We start from the raw sequence: 15,542 nt of genomic DNA, 5'->3' as shown, positions 1-15,542 counted from the left end.
GACAACATGTTAGCTAGCTTGGTGTGGTAGAGTAACAGATGTGGACAGAGGACACTTGCACAGCCATGAGGATGATTGGTTGAGCTAGAGCCAATGGGTGGAATGTGTTCCTTAGAAGAAGAACAGGGTCAAAATAGAAGAAATAATAAGCATTTTGTGATCTGGGTCTTACAGTGGCTAAAGCCCTATTCAGACAATCAATAAGTGGAGGTTAAATGGATTGCAGGATCAGGTCCTGGACTCAGCCTCTGTGCATTCAATGAGATGTCCTAACAGATCTGTGTGTGTGTGATTTGTTCTGTGTTTGAGAACCTTGCAAAGGGTAGAGTTCATGTTTGTGCATAGATAACCTATGTATGTATATCCTCTATTCATACTTTATGTTGAATTAATGGGTCACTGGTGCTGAGAGGTGCTTCTCTTTCCAGGCACTCAGTGTAGGAAAAGGTGAATACCTATTTTTGTATGGCTTAGTCAGGAAGACCAAATTAATCTAAACCTGTGGTCATTTACTTTTACAGCAATTTCACCCCATTTTATGCTATTTCAGTGTTGTATACCATTTTCATGTTATATTTTCATGGAAATACATCTGTTGAATTTCATTCACGTGGTCAGGAAAACATGATCATAGAATCTATAAAGTGAAAGAGTCATCATGAAATTTAGTAACATCCTTAATTTAGTATACATCGTTAGTTGTAAGAAAAGGCTTCGTTTTTGTAGTTATATGTTACAACAAGTGAAGGACACACAAGGACTATTTCCTCTTTCCCTCCTCCTGGCAGACCCTGTATCTTCTCCTGTGTCCCTGCTTCCTTCTCTCTTTCCCACCCATGGGTGGGTGTGCCCCCGCTGCGGGGCCTTGGGAGGGCCATGCTGCCTCAGAGGGCCTCCATGCCACCTCCGCAGCCCCTCAGAGGCCTGGTGCAGGCAGTAGGGAGGCCCAGTGTGGTGATGTAGCCCTCCCAAGACCCCAAGCCATGCTGTTGCCGTGGTGGCCTCCTTGGGAACTCCAGAGGGCCAAGCCACTGCACTGGGCATTCCTGCTGCCACAGCAGCCTCCTTAGGTGTGCCGAGGCAAGATGTGTTGCCAACGACTCACTTTTTATCCCTGTAGAGGGGCTGCGAGTGTGCTTGTGCAGGGATAAAAAGTGAGTCATCACCAATACAGCTTGCCTTTTCTATAGTATGATTGGGGACACAAAGAAGCTTACATCATTTCCCTTTCCTCCATTTTAGCCTCACAATGACCTCATAAAATAGGTTAGGTTGAGATTATGTGACTGGCCCAAGGTCACCCAGTGACCTTCCACAGCACTGTGGAGATTCGAACCTGGATTTCCCAGATCCTAGTCTGAAAGGATAATGGCTGCACTACACTGGCTTTCATGTGGTGGTTGCTGTTGAATAGTAAGCAACGGGGCCTAGCAGTGCTTGCTCCCTCAAAGGCCAAAACAGCTCTGGAAAGTGCTCCTGCCTTTTGTTGACAGAAACCAAGTCTTCAACTGGCAATATTGCAGTACTTGCCTTGCAACAGCCCCAGATGGCATTTGTTTCCACTGCAGGAGCTGCTTTTATTATTTGGGGAGTTAAACACACACACATATTGATGGGGGTTTTTATTTCAGATTTTTCTGCAAACTTGTTTTTTTAATGAAAAAATCTGTTGTCTGTTCATAGCTCCACTTTTTAGATTTACGTAACCACACATTTGTCCACATTGAAAATTAAACATATTGATAGAAGGGTCAAGAAACATTCATATGATTTAGTCTCCAAGCACTATTGCTGTGTTGGCAGTACCCTTATTGAAAGAACTGAAAACAGAACTTTTATAGGCCAGCAAACATTTAAGGTTTTTAGAGCTCTATTACACATGAGAATGAGAACAGCAGATTGTTTCCATACAAAGAGAAAACCAAACCAGATGAGGAAAAAATAGCCAGTGTTGAACCAACTTCTTTTGTTTGTTATATAGTACTACTCCTGTGCTGGTCCCAGAACATCAGAGACAAAATAGGTAAGGTGATGCATCTTGTTACATTGATTTCTACCTATATTAGAAGACTGTGAATGCTTACACACATGCTCCAATGGAAACTGGTCCAGCACCAGGTAAGTGACATGCTTACTCTGAGTGGCAGTTCTGTTGCTGAGTGTGTATAAGCTTTTCCCCCATGATAGGCCCCACTTGCACATGGCACTTTCAAGAACATGCTACAGTGCATTTTATCCTAGGAAAAGGGCAGACTGGGCCATCATTTGATGCAGGCCAAGAAATGTGAAGTGCATTGATTTTAAGGGGTTTGAGGCGAGCACACATCATTCTGTGCTGGACTGCGCTAACAGTATAAAATCTAGAGATTCAAATTTCGGATTATTACTACAGCCATGGACAAATCTTCAAACTCTTCCGTAATTTTATCAGAGTACAATCTGAAATCGTAATTCTTAGAGAATTAGTAAACATTCTTCAAGAGCAAAGCATACCATAATTGCAAGCATTCATTTAAGAAACCAAATACAACAAAGTTATCACCAGAAATGATTAACTAATGAATGGGTTTGTGATTGGTTAAATGGACCATGTTTTTACATGCATTTCGTCATTTAAAAAACCTACAGTGGAAGATGCTTCTTGGATCTTGAAGGGCTAATCACTCTTCTCATGAGGAGATGCGGACCAACCTGTCGTAGCTCTCCTGATGTACATAAAATAATAAGATTGTGCATGCAATGGTGACAAAGTACAAGGACAGAGGGTGGGAGAGGTAAATGACCCCCTCAAAAAATGAAAGCACCATTGTGGGCTGTGTTTTGTGTGCCATCGCTAGCACTTCTATGCAGTTCTACTTGCTTACTTTGGAGCAGGATCCTATGGAGCAGGATAATGGCAACTGATCAACCTAACAGCTTGGCCTTGCACAGCTGGTTCTAGTGTTCCACAGTAGGACTCAAGAGTATTCGCAGTGGCTGTCTTGTTATCTCCATCCTGAGAAGGGAGAGTCCCTTCCAAGTCCCTTCCAAGTCCTCTGTTTTGAGGCATAGCTGTGCATTTGTGTAGTCTGGGAGTTGACCTCCCTGTTGTTGGATTCTTTTTTGAAACTGTGTGATACTGTCAAATTAAGTTCAATTATTCCCAATATACATCATTAGACCCTACGTGTCAGGATACTGTGCTTTTGAAAGGAGGTTATTCCTCCTCTGAAACTGTAAATATTAAGGTCACCTTGGGCATTGCATTCTTCATTGTATTTCATAGCTCTGTGGCATCCCCTCATCTTTCAAATGATTTCTCAGAGATGTTTCTTCCCTGGAGGTTTCAGACATTTTCCATCAGAGGGCCTTTTAGAGGAATAGCTGCTGGTGGCTTTTACACTCAGCAGCCTTGAAAATGTGCCAGTGCTGTTTCAGTGAAGAACCACAGGAGGTCTGCAAAATGGGAGGTTTCAACAAACCTAACTCTAGCTGCTTCGAAGAGCACTGGAAGGTTGCTGTATACTGGCATAAAACCCTTCTGCATTGCCACTTTCTGCTGGAAAGAGGCACTGCACTGTAAGATGTGATGCAAATTGTCTAGTGTCTTTTGTGATCTTATTTCTGTTTCCTTAAAATAGCAAACTTGACACTTCATCAATGCCTTTAGCAGTCAGGCAGAAAAACTTGCAAATAAAATAGTTGGCATACTTACTAAAGGTACTTAGGATTACAGAGGAACAATGCTTACATATTACCGTCCAATGTTCTGGTATAAATATTGACAAGAAAAGGACACAGGAGATATTTGGTGTTCGTAACCTCTGCAGACGAAACACAAGGAGAATAACAAATATGGTCTCTGCTTTCAAGCACTAAGAAATCCTCCATGTTCATTGCCTGTGCTAGGGTTGTAATGGGGGATGGTATTTCGTCTTCTGAAACAGGCTCCTCTTATTCTCTTTTCCTCTTTCAAAAGAGGAATTTACTTTGATTTCTTATTAATTTATTTTTAAGGTATTTTAAATATGTGATAGTGTAGATTTTCTCACCTGTGGATTTCTGCCTGTCATTGTGCCACCGTAATACAATACAAAGGGTAAAAGCAATCTGATGCAGCAAGGATAGGTTCAGACAAGACCTGGCTTGTGTTTGTTTGTTTAAAAGACTCATCTTAAATTTTGAACTATGCTTGTAGTATATAAATAAATACATTACTTCTTACTGACCTAAATAAAATTTTCCTCATGAAAGAGGAATTGACTTGAAACTGACTCAAATTTCTAAAAAAGAGGAATTGAAGTGGATTGCTGGATTCCAGAGAGAAATCCAGCAAAAAGGAATTCCTCTTAACAACCTTTGCCAATGCCTTCTGTCCTGCCTGAAGATGCATAATGTGCTCACAACTTCACAAGTCTCATATTTGATTGAGTCACTCCTACAATTTGCTCCATGGACTTACTTTGCTTGGTACCAATTCTCAATATCCATATTGCTTCGATGTACTCCAGTCGACAAACCTGAATGGGCAAGATATGCAAGACATGCAAGGTATTAGGGAATGGGATGGGGCTGTTGAGCAGCAGTGTTGTGTGTTAGGGTAGCAACAGGATGTCTCTAAGTAAGTGGCCTACAAGTTCAGTGTCTTGGGCATTGATGGCTCTCTCTACCCCCTCCTAACCATCAATGAAGATCAAAATGGAAGACCAAATTGCCATCTGTTATCTGAACGGGGACCTCAATTCAACCCTTTGTTCATCTTTCACCACTGTTAGCATGGGACACCCAGGTTTCTTAGGAAGTAGTTAAGACATCTCCTTTCTCACTGTTCATGGTCACAGGGTGCTCAGGATCATTTCTAATCTGTGGGGGAGGGTGGGGTATAAATCGAATAAAATAAATAAATAATAATTATGGAAAATGCTCCCTCTTCATTACATTCCTTCCCACTAACTGGCATCAGAAAAGACTCCCCAGTGGTGAAAGACTGTCAGCTGAGGAGGGGAGGCTTAACACATCTGTCATTGAAAGTCTTATTATTGTGGTTAATAGGTACAAAAGTATCCTGGCTCTTGATTTTATCAGCTGGCAAGGGAGCAGAGTTTGCTATTGCGCACGGGGAAACAATCTGAAGCTGATGCTTTTGCACCTGACATAATTATTTTGTTCTGAATATGGTCATGTGTGTTTTAGGTTCCAGTGTGAGGGTACGAAGTAACCATTAGGTGAGCTTCCCAGGGTTTCGGAGGCATCTCATACCACAATTCTGTGTCTAACTTTCATGAAAAGAAAAATATACTAAATAGTTTATCCAATATATATTTTTTATTTATAACATTCATCTCAAGTACTATAATGATTTAAGTATTTACACTACTTAATACTTTCCCAGAGCTAGGCTAGGCATGATTCCAGGGTACAATTATCTCTATGGTTAATAGACCTTGACTTATCCTCATGCTGAATGTAGTCAATATGTGTTGAACCCAAATAGGAGGTTGTTAACAAAGGTTATCTTGCAGTAAATTCATTGATTTTGGGGGCAGGGATGATGGTGGTCCTGGATGCCTATGATGCAGTGCCATGGTCAGATCACTTTGTTCTGAAGGCTCGTTTGAGCATGCCACTCCTTTCCCAGGTGGGTGGTGAGCGGATTTATGCTTGCCTGCGGAGGCTTATGGATCCAATTGGTTTCCAGGCGGCTCTGCAGGATCCGATGCCCCCTGGCAGTACGTTAGATGAGCTGGTGGATGATTGGCATAGCCATCTTTCCGAAGCCATCGACGCTATTGCCCCCTGCCGTCCTCTCCGAGCCCGCAAACGGGTAGCTCCTTGGTTTACCGAGGAGCTTCGCCAGATGAAGCGGTCTCCGAGACGACTAGAGCGAGTGTGGAGGCAGGTGTGCGACGAAGAGGCAAGAACACCTTATAGGACGTTTATGAAAGCCTATGAGGTGGCAGTGAAAGCAGCAAAGAGGGATTTATTTGCTGCTTCCATTGCGTCCGCTAGCTCACGCCCGGCTCAATTATTTTGAACAGTTCGGTCCTTGGTCTCCCTCTCTCAGGGAGACCACCAAATTCTTAATTCAACTATTGGCTGCGAGGCTTTTGCAAGCTATTTTGTGGGTAAAATCTTGTCCCTTCGCCGTGGCCTGCCACCCACTGTTGATACAGTAAGGGAACTGGAGACCCCTTGGCCATCTTCTGGGTCCGTATTAGACCATTTCAGGCTGCTCTCTCAGGACGATGTTGACAGGATCCTGCAGGGGATGAGGCCAACCACCTGTCCTCTGGACCCCTGCCCATCCTGGCTGGTGAAGGCCAGCTCGGAGGGGCTACGGGACCATTTGGAGGCCATTGTTAACATCTCCCTGAGCTCTGGGGTTTTTCCTGGAGTGTTAAAGGAGGCAGTAGTGCGGCCCCTCCTGAAAAAAAACATCTTTGGACACCACCAACCCATCCAGTTACTGCCCAGTGTCGAACCTCCCGTTCCTGGGCAAGGTGATTGAGCAGGCGATGGCGGTACAACTGCAGGAATTCCTGAATGATGCTCTAGTCCTGGACCCATTCCAGTCTGGCTTCCATCCTGGCCATGGGACGGAGACAGCCTTGGTTGCCCTCACAGATGACCTTCGCAGGCATCTGGATCGAGGCGGGTCAGCGCTGCTTGTGTTACTTAATCTCACAGCAGCGTTTGACACGGTTGACTATGATTTGTTGGCCAGCTACCTTGCAGACATGGGGATTAGGGGGACAGCCTTACAGTGGCTGGTCTCCTTTCTCCAGGGTCGGGGACAGAGGGTGGCGCTCAGGGGAGATCTATCGCCCCGTCACCCTTTGGTGTGCGGGGTTCCCCAAGGGGCGATACTCTCCCCGATGTTATTTAACATCTATATGCGCCCCCTCACCCAGTTGGTGTGGAGGTTTGGGCTGGGTTGTCATCAATACGCGGATGACACCCAACTTTTTCTGTTGATGGACGGACGGCCAGACACGGCCCCAGACAATCTGGCCAGAGCTTTGGAGGCTGTGACAGCATGGTTGAAACAGAGCAGGCTGAAATTGAACCCAGTGAAGACGGAGGTCCTGCAGCTGGGACGGGGGCTGCCAGATGTTGGGATCCAGCTCCCTGCCCTGGATGGGACACCACTGGCAACTATGCTAGTGGTAAAGAGTCTGGGTGTGCTCCTGGATGCCTCCCTATCGATGGAGGCCCAGATCACGGTGGTTGCCAAGTCTCCATTTTTCCACCTGCGTCAGATCAGGCAACTTTCCCCCTACCTGACACCCCAGGACCTGGCTACAGTGATCCATGCAACGGTCACCTCCAGGCTAGATTACTGTAACTCACTCTATGCTGGGCTACCCCTGGGCCTGTTCCAGAAACTACAACTGGTCCAGAATGCGGCGGCACGGGTCCTGACTGGTATACCTTACCAGTCATACATCACACCTGTCCTGCGCCAGCTGCACTGGCTTCCGGTTGAATTCCGAATCAGCTTCAAAGTGTTGGTTCTTACCTTTAAAGCCCTGAGCGGGTTGGGACCGGCATATCTTTGGGACCGCCTCTCCCTGTACGTTCCCCGGAGATCCCTTCGATCAGCGAATAAATATTTACTTGTGGTCCCCGGCCCTAAGGAAGCCCGCCTCGCTTCAGCCAGGGCCAGGGCCATTTCAGTCCTGGCGCCAACCTGGTGGAACGCTCTGTCAATGGAAACCCGGGCCCAGCGGGACATATTATCGTTCCGCCAGGCCTGTAAGACAGAGCTGTTCCGCCAGGCATTCGGTGATTGAAGGGGGTGGTGCCATGTCGGCCTCCCACCTTTGGGGTGGGGGAGGGTTCTCCCCACCACTGCACTTTGTTAATTTGTTTTATTATTTGTATATTGATTTTAGTTCTTGTTTTTATCAATTTTAACTGTTCACCGCCCAGAGCCCCTGGGGATGGGCGGTATATAAATTGAATAAATAAATAAATAAATAAATTGTTGACAGTTCTTAACTTATTCCTGGAGAGCCATTTGGGTGATTAGCTAAATGATCAGAAAAGTAAGAAGTATTAAGTGTGTGTACTGAGAAAATTTTCATGATAATTGCAGATCTGGATTCCAGGGAGTGGTGTGTGTGTGAATTTTACCATTATTGTTTATTTCTGGGTAGGATATTACCCGTTTCAGACGTCAAATTCATGTTAAATCTGTATTCCCCCCCCCGGATCATTATTTTCAATGGGAAATATATTTGAGGGTCTGGGCAGCTGTTTATAAACATAATGGTGCCAAATTTGTACAGAACACAATCCTCCTTCTTATCTAAAGAACTCCTACATTTTAAACAGATTGAACAAAGGGGGCCAATTTTACAGACTCTTCAGAGTAAGTCCCTCTGTGTAGCAGCACTTATCTCTGTTGATTTCTCAAATGGCAGCAGCCTAGCAAGAGAGCTCTGTGCATCACCCTCCCCCACTGCCGCTGTCTGTATTCATTTCATTTTCCTACTCTTACAATGATTGACTAACAATAAAAAAACCTTCACCTTTCTGCTGAAAAGTCTCTGCTTGCCATGCTTTCTTGTTGTGGTCTATTTAACAAAGAACACTCTCTCCAGCCCACAAAGGAGGGGGGAAGGCGAATGGCAGCTCTCTGCAGCTTGGTAGTGGCCAGAAGTGCTCTGTGTTCTTCCCTGGCAAGGGTCTGATTGGAGGGAGAAATGCCATTTTCAGGACATCGATACAAAGAAAAATGTGCTCATGTTGCATGGCTGGTAAGCATCAGAACTTGAAAAAAATGGTTTTTTAAAAAATTCCTAAGCATCTTGGATTTGTGTTACTGTTTTGGAGAATCAAAGTAATGATTCATAACAGTGTTTTTCCCTGTATATCTCCAACTTGAGAATTCTGTTACGCACACTGCTAATATCTATTGAGCTGTAGTTTTGCAAAATGTAGTACATTTTAATTCTGCCTTCCCTCCAAGTAGCTTAGGAATGTGAACATGATTATCTGTTCCCCATTTTATCCTCATAACAATCCTGTGATAGGTTAGACTGAGGAAGTGTGACTGAACCAGGGGAACCCATTGAGTTCCATGGCAGTGTGGGGATTGGGACTAAGGTCTCCCAGATCCCAGGGTGACATGGTAACCACTAAACAACATTGATTCTCAACTAGAAAAGTATATCTGTGACAACACTGAATCTGTCCCATCACAACCACCTGATGGAACTTCTGTTGGTTTTCAACAAGTTCTGGCAGTCCTGTATATTTATTCTTTCACTTGCACTCTTGCACATCAAGTCCTCGTAAAGGATTCATTGCTAAGTAAATGCTTCCATTTTGATTATAGAACTGCACTTACTTTATTGTTGTTGTTTTATTTGATATATCATTTGCTGTATATATGAGCATATTATTGGTTCATATAGCTCAGAACTGTTTACTCTGACAGGCAACTGTTATCCACAGTCCCAGGAGAGAGAGGTTTGTTACCACCTGGAATCCTTTAATGGAAATGCTAGGGACTGAACCTGAGTTTTTTTGCATGTAAAGCAACCTCTCCAACTGAGCCACAATCCTTCCACAGCTGTGTCGATGTGCATTGGTGCCCACATTGTCAGGCCATGCCTCAGAGCCCCAGAAATTTTCTGGTATTGTTGCTGGAACTGAGGGCCAAGCTACACATGACGAATGACACTTGAACAGCAAGTGTATTTCTCCCTGTTCACTTGCCCTCCACTCAATCCACTTGCCGTTCAAGTGTCATTCGTCATGTGTAGCTTGGCCCTGAGAGGTCATGCACTGTCAGCCTACCATGCCTAGTCTCCAGTAAGGGCTTTTCCCCACCTCACTCACCATCCATATACCGAATCACTGTGAACATAAAGTGAGAAGCATTCATCTTACAGCTTTTGATTGTAGATGGAAATAATAATAATAATAATAACAACAACAACAACATTCGATTTATATACAACCCTTCAGGACAACTTAACATCCGCTCAGAGTGGTTTACAAAGTATGTTATTATTATCCCCACAACAAACACCCTGTGAGGTAGGTGGGGCTGAGAGAGCTCCAGAGAACTGTGACTAGCTATACGAATTGTGTGTTGCGTGCATGTTACCCAGCTGGCTTCAAGTGGAGGAGTGGGGAATCAATCCCGGCTCTCCTGATTAGAGTCCCACGCTCTTAACCACTACACCAAACTGAAATGAGAGAAAGAAATAATCCCTCACCGACACCCACCTCAAACTGCCTTAGTGATAATAAATAATGCTCGCAGTTGTTTTTTATTCATAATTTGGGGGGCTGTAGAATGGCTAGATACTAGAGTATTAATGGGACATTTCTAGAACTATGATTCTCTTTTGAAAGTTTCAGTAGGCATGCCATACTGGGGAAAAGTAGACTGCAGATGAGATAAAGAGGAATAAACACCACCTCTGAGTATGATGGATTTTTCTCTTTGATGCCAGATAAAAGAGGTTTCATTGGTAAAGAGATGTGATAATCTTTCATCATGGTATGTATGCCCATTTGAAAATGCTGACATTTTCCTCCTTTTCTCAAAACAAAGAAAAACAACTCCAAAGATGTGGTAGAGAATGTCTTTTAGTTTTCTACATCAGTGTCAGTGAAGGAAACACTATTTGTGTGGCTGTATGTTAAAACAAGAAGCCCAGCTCCCCAAAAGGGCACATGGCTGAAATAGCCATCAAGAGGAAAGTTGGGTGTCAGTTAAGATTAGCACTTACCAAAGAGAGTAGAACAAAAAAGGTTTAAATCTACCATTGAGACTGAAAGTATGGGAAGAATTTAAATTCTCCAAGCTTTTGCTACTAAAATGACCTGAGTGAAGTTATGTTAATTTGCCTAGCCTTGGGTTTTTCTGCATGGGTTTTTTTCCATCTGTTCTGGCCCCATACAGCTTTGGTTTATCCCCTGATTTCCATGTGATTTTTTGGCCTTTAATTTTCATTTAAGTTTTTTGTTGTTGTTGTTGCCCCATTTCCCTCCCACACCACTTTTACCCCAGTCTTTTTTAAAGCTGATTCTGAGATGCTTTTGTTCTTTGTATGGAATGTTTCTTTAGGATTTGTTTGTCCTGCCCACTCCCACATACCTCCAACACACTTTTTATGATGGGTGGTTCATTAGTCAAACCACTCTTCCCTCCCTCTACCTTTCTTCCCTTCCTGCTTTCGCTTTCTATCTTTTTAAATAGTCAATTTCCTAACGTTATAATGACCTAATGTTGTAGTAATAGATGGAGCAGATTCTCTGAATTTGCAGCTTTCGTTTAAAAAAAAATAGTATCTGGCCTCTCTGTTCTGGAGGTATGCCTTTTCCCTTTTATCTCTGCAAGGGAAGGGGCTAGAGACTTTTTTTAGCAAGCAAAGGATTCAGATAAACTGCTGCATCTATTATTACAATGTTAGTTCATTATAACTTTGTGAAAATGTTGCAATTCGAGATATAGCAGATTCTCTGAATCCCCAGCTTTCATTTAAAAAAAAAAAGCAAGACTAGGAGGGTTCTGCATCTGGAAAGTGTCCATTTTATTTTCAGTTCTGGGGATTACGGAACAATTGTGTCTTGTTACTGGTTTGTTCCAGCTTGGGCAGTGCTGGCCCAGAACTGATCCATTTGGTTTTTTTGTTTCATGAGTTTTATTTCATGTGTGTTGGCCATGCATGCAAATGTGTTGTGTTTTGCGTGCATGTTGGCCATGCATTCGCAAATGCAAACTCTTCTTTTCACGGGGGTGAGGCTCTGGGTCAGCTGTTTTTTCATGCAACAGCACCAACATTGTACAGAAAACACAGTCCTTCCTCTAAACTATCAACCCACTGAGTCTGAGAGTTTGCAACAATGCACTTCTCTGCTTATGGACCCCAAGGAATGCTTGGGGAAGGCATGCACCCACCAAGGCAAGTGTTGGGCAGCTGCACACACACACACATACTGTACTTTTTGCATTGTCCCCAAACCTGTTGATTCAATGAGTTTCTCCTCAAACACATGAAAACCAATGGACCCCAAAGAAGGCAAGTTTTGGTGGTTGCTAGGCACACACAATATACAGAATCCGGGGAACCGCAATAAATTACCAATCAATTGAAAGTTAATTATATATATATATATATATATATATATATATATATATATATATATATATATATATATATATATATATATATATATATATATATATATATATATATATATATATATATATATATATATATTTGCTTGTGCAAAGTGCTGAAGTGCAAATGCATATATATCAATTCAAAGTGCAGTTATGAACAATAATAATGAGGTAGTCTGTCAATCCAGAAATAATACAATATATTATATATACACAATGGCAGGAAACAAGGGGCTTCAGCACAGCATGTAAACAGAAGAGTGCACCATTGCTAACGGAACTGGCACAGAACAAGTTTTTTTTTAAAAAAAATCCTGTTTTAGTGACAAAGCCAGTAAATTTTACCTTTGAGTCCTGCTGTTATTCCATGTCTCCCTGTGACTTCTAGGTTCACTCCCTTGTCTGCTGCAGGAGCTCTGTAAGCAGTCCTCCTAGCTCTCCATCTAAATATGCTTGGTCATTCATAAGCCATATATGCTATGCAAACCCTCATAACTAGCCAGCCAACAAGATGAGGCATTGCTAGCTCCCCACCTGGGGGAACTGAAGTGCAAACAGTGCCGAGAGATTAGAGAGATGGGCTTCTGCCTCTCCAGGTGCAGACATGACAGATCCATGAACAAGAAAGGCACCTGAGTGATTTACATTTTGATATCCTTCAGACATTCCTTCTCCTTTACCCCTTTGATAAACAAATCCTATCCAGCAATTAAGAGACATCATCCATTTCTGGAACAGCTTTACTCCTTCCTGGGAACACTTAATCTAAATTTCACCCAAACTCAGAGACACTTAATGTAAACTACAGTTTTTATTGCTCGGCATCAGAATAATCTATCACCTCCTTAGACACATCCCAGAATGACAATCAAAGTTCCTTAAGACCATTTGGTCTTCCCATGAAACAAATATCAAGGTCTTTTGTTCCAGGACCTTCATGCCTATAAGTCCCATTTTGCCCTATAAATATATGGGCTTTGTCCCTAACCAATGTGTGCACACTCAGATCCTGGTCTGAGCCTCTGAGAAACGCTATATATATATAGTCATTTTGTCTGTCTCTGCGTATGATTTATTTCCTCTGCAATAAAAAATACCTTTGTTTTGGGAAGAGAACCCGTCTTGTTGGCATACTCAGGGGAGGGACCCACTAGTTACTGCCGCTCACAAAGCTTTCTCCTTGCTGCTAATTCCCCCTATCTGTTAGGAGACTAATTTCAGTAACAGCCCAGGACAGAACTCCCAGCCACTGGCCTATCTTTGCACTGTGCATAAAAGTGTACAGAAAGGGATTGCAATGACAAGGGCAATGCGGGCATGATGGCACCATGCTGTCTGCTGCTCCCCTCCCTGGTGCAAAGCAAATGTTTGATCCCTACGAGCCACTCAATACCAATGCCATTTCCCAGGAAGAGCTGGAAAAAATGCAATCATGCCTGCCAGGCACACACATCCCCTTCCTGCCAATGGAGTTAATGCTAAGGGCTCAGTCTCTCCCCTTTGGAACCAATTGGTTGCATGTGCGGACCGACTTGCTGTTAAGGAAAACAAGATGCTGCCAGATGGCCCCAGGCTGTGCAGCCTCTTTATGGAAAGTAACAAAATGATACACAAACCTTTCAGTGGGGGGCGGGGAGTGATTACAGCCTCGTTTCCTGGATTTGGTTTAGCATTCCAGAAGCCGCTTTAACAAGCTGAACCAGTGAGTTCTGTGTATATTTTTGGCTTGTTTTTTCATTTTGCACACCCCCAGTCTCTAGCCCCTAGGCATATCTCCATAATGGAAGGGGCTAGAGATGATAAATAAATCGTATATAGTCCCCAGAAATCTAAATAAAGGATTCCATGTTTTGGCTGTTTCAATCCAAACACAGTCTTTTTAATTTCACTTTGTCCTTGTGTGACCTGAACCCTCCATTTCCCACTACCGTTTAACAGGCTGGCAAGAGAAAAATGAAGTAGGCTTCTCAACATCACACAAACATGTGATGTTACTTCCAGTTAAACCATATAGTTTAACTTCCAGTTAAACACCAGAGTTTGGATGCATCCTAGAGTGTTGCCCTGGCATGATCACATCACTTCCATTTTTTCACCGATATAGTGCATTACTCTACAGTATTACTCTGCAGGAGCCCCACAGAGTGACCCATCTCAGGGATTTCTCAACATGTAACATACAAGGAGTTGTGTATCTCATAGAATGCCCATGCAGGAAGATTTATGTAGGGAGTACAAGCCGGGCAGTGAGGATACGAATATAAGAACACCAGTCTAAAATCCAGAGACAAGTGGAAGAGGCTCCTTTAACCACACATTATTTACAATGTCATCGTAATGAGCGAGAATTGAGATTTGCTATCTTAGAAGCGGTTTGTGGTAGGGAAGGATTCTACAAAGGCAGCTGCTCCATCGAGAATCATGGTGGATTTTTGAGTTGGGGTCTAGAGTACCTCTTGGACTCAGTCAGGACTGGGCTCTATCCTGCTTCATTTAGGATGAATGTGGGTCGAAATTTGTTGTGTGGTCCCTTTAAGTTACATGGTTTGTATATTTAAGATAGCATGTGCCTAACATGCCATGGAAATGGCATCCATCGTTGGAAGTAGGAGGTACCTCTGGTGTATGACTGAATGTTACAAAGATGTAAGTAAAACTGTGAGCATTGTTGACTGTATTTTGGTATTAAACACAACAGTGTTATCAGGTCAGTCTGGTATTTTGTTTGTAGATAATTGCCCTTGGAAAAGCCCTATGGGCAAAACAAACACGGCTAGCAGTTGGTTGGGCACAGCCTTCCCAGTGGGCGTCCCACAGCTTGATTTCCATTCAGGAACCCAGGACACAAGAATTCAACACTACAAACAGTGTTCATTGAAAGACCCATTTATTATTGAAAGATTGAATTGGACCGAGGGAGCCATGGGAAGAACCAGTCAGAGATGACCTTTGAAATTTACACAGATTGTGGTGATGATTTACCTGATGCTATTATGCAATTAATGAAATTTTGTAATTGTGGGATTGTTATTGATGTTATTGTATTTAACTATTTATTGCTTGCATTTTGTGCTATTTATTAGACGCACTTTACACTTTGTACACTGTTAAACGTAGAGAGCGGAAGATTTTCTCTAGCAGCATATTTCCTGTAGGGGAGCCTCTGGTTTTAGTACAATCACATCCATATCCCCAAACTCTCCTGATCACAGGTCGCAAGTAACCCTATCTACATTTGACCATAAAATAGATATGCTTACACAATATAAATAAGTTTACAAAACCAACAGTGAAAAGCCGAGAACCAAAACTGTTGATAAATATATAAATGAATATTTTAAAAGAACTGAAGAAACATTCACTTATCCCTAATGGATTATCAAAGGGTTTGTGGACTGAGATTTTGTAAACAAGA

At 42.9% G+C, this 15,542-nt stretch overlaps 1 protein-coding gene across 1 annotated transcript in view; it reads left to right on the top strand.

The window, feature by feature from the left end:
- Positions 1–15,542, top strand: part of NYAP2 (neuronal tyrosine-phosphorylated phosphoinositide-3-kinase adaptor 2) — a 185,559-nt gene that overhangs the window by 138,194 nt on the left and 31,823 nt on the right. The window contains exon 5 of the mRNA XM_054984159.1: positions 1,982–2,023. Within this exon, the coding sequence (XP_054840134.1) occupies positions 1,982–2,023 (42 nt within the window). The remainder of the gene's footprint in view (positions 1–1,981; positions 2,024–15,542) is intronic.

The sequence above is a fragment of the Eublepharis macularius genome, chromosome 6, assembly GCF_028583425.1.
Source record: "Eublepharis macularius isolate TG4126 chromosome 6, MPM_Emac_v1.0, whole genome shotgun sequence".
Lineage (NCBI taxonomy): Eukaryota > Metazoa > Chordata > Lepidosauria > Squamata > Eublepharidae > Eublepharis > Eublepharis macularius.
Note: the sequence above shows the minus strand (reverse complement) of the source record. Positions and strands in the feature narration are given on the sequence as shown.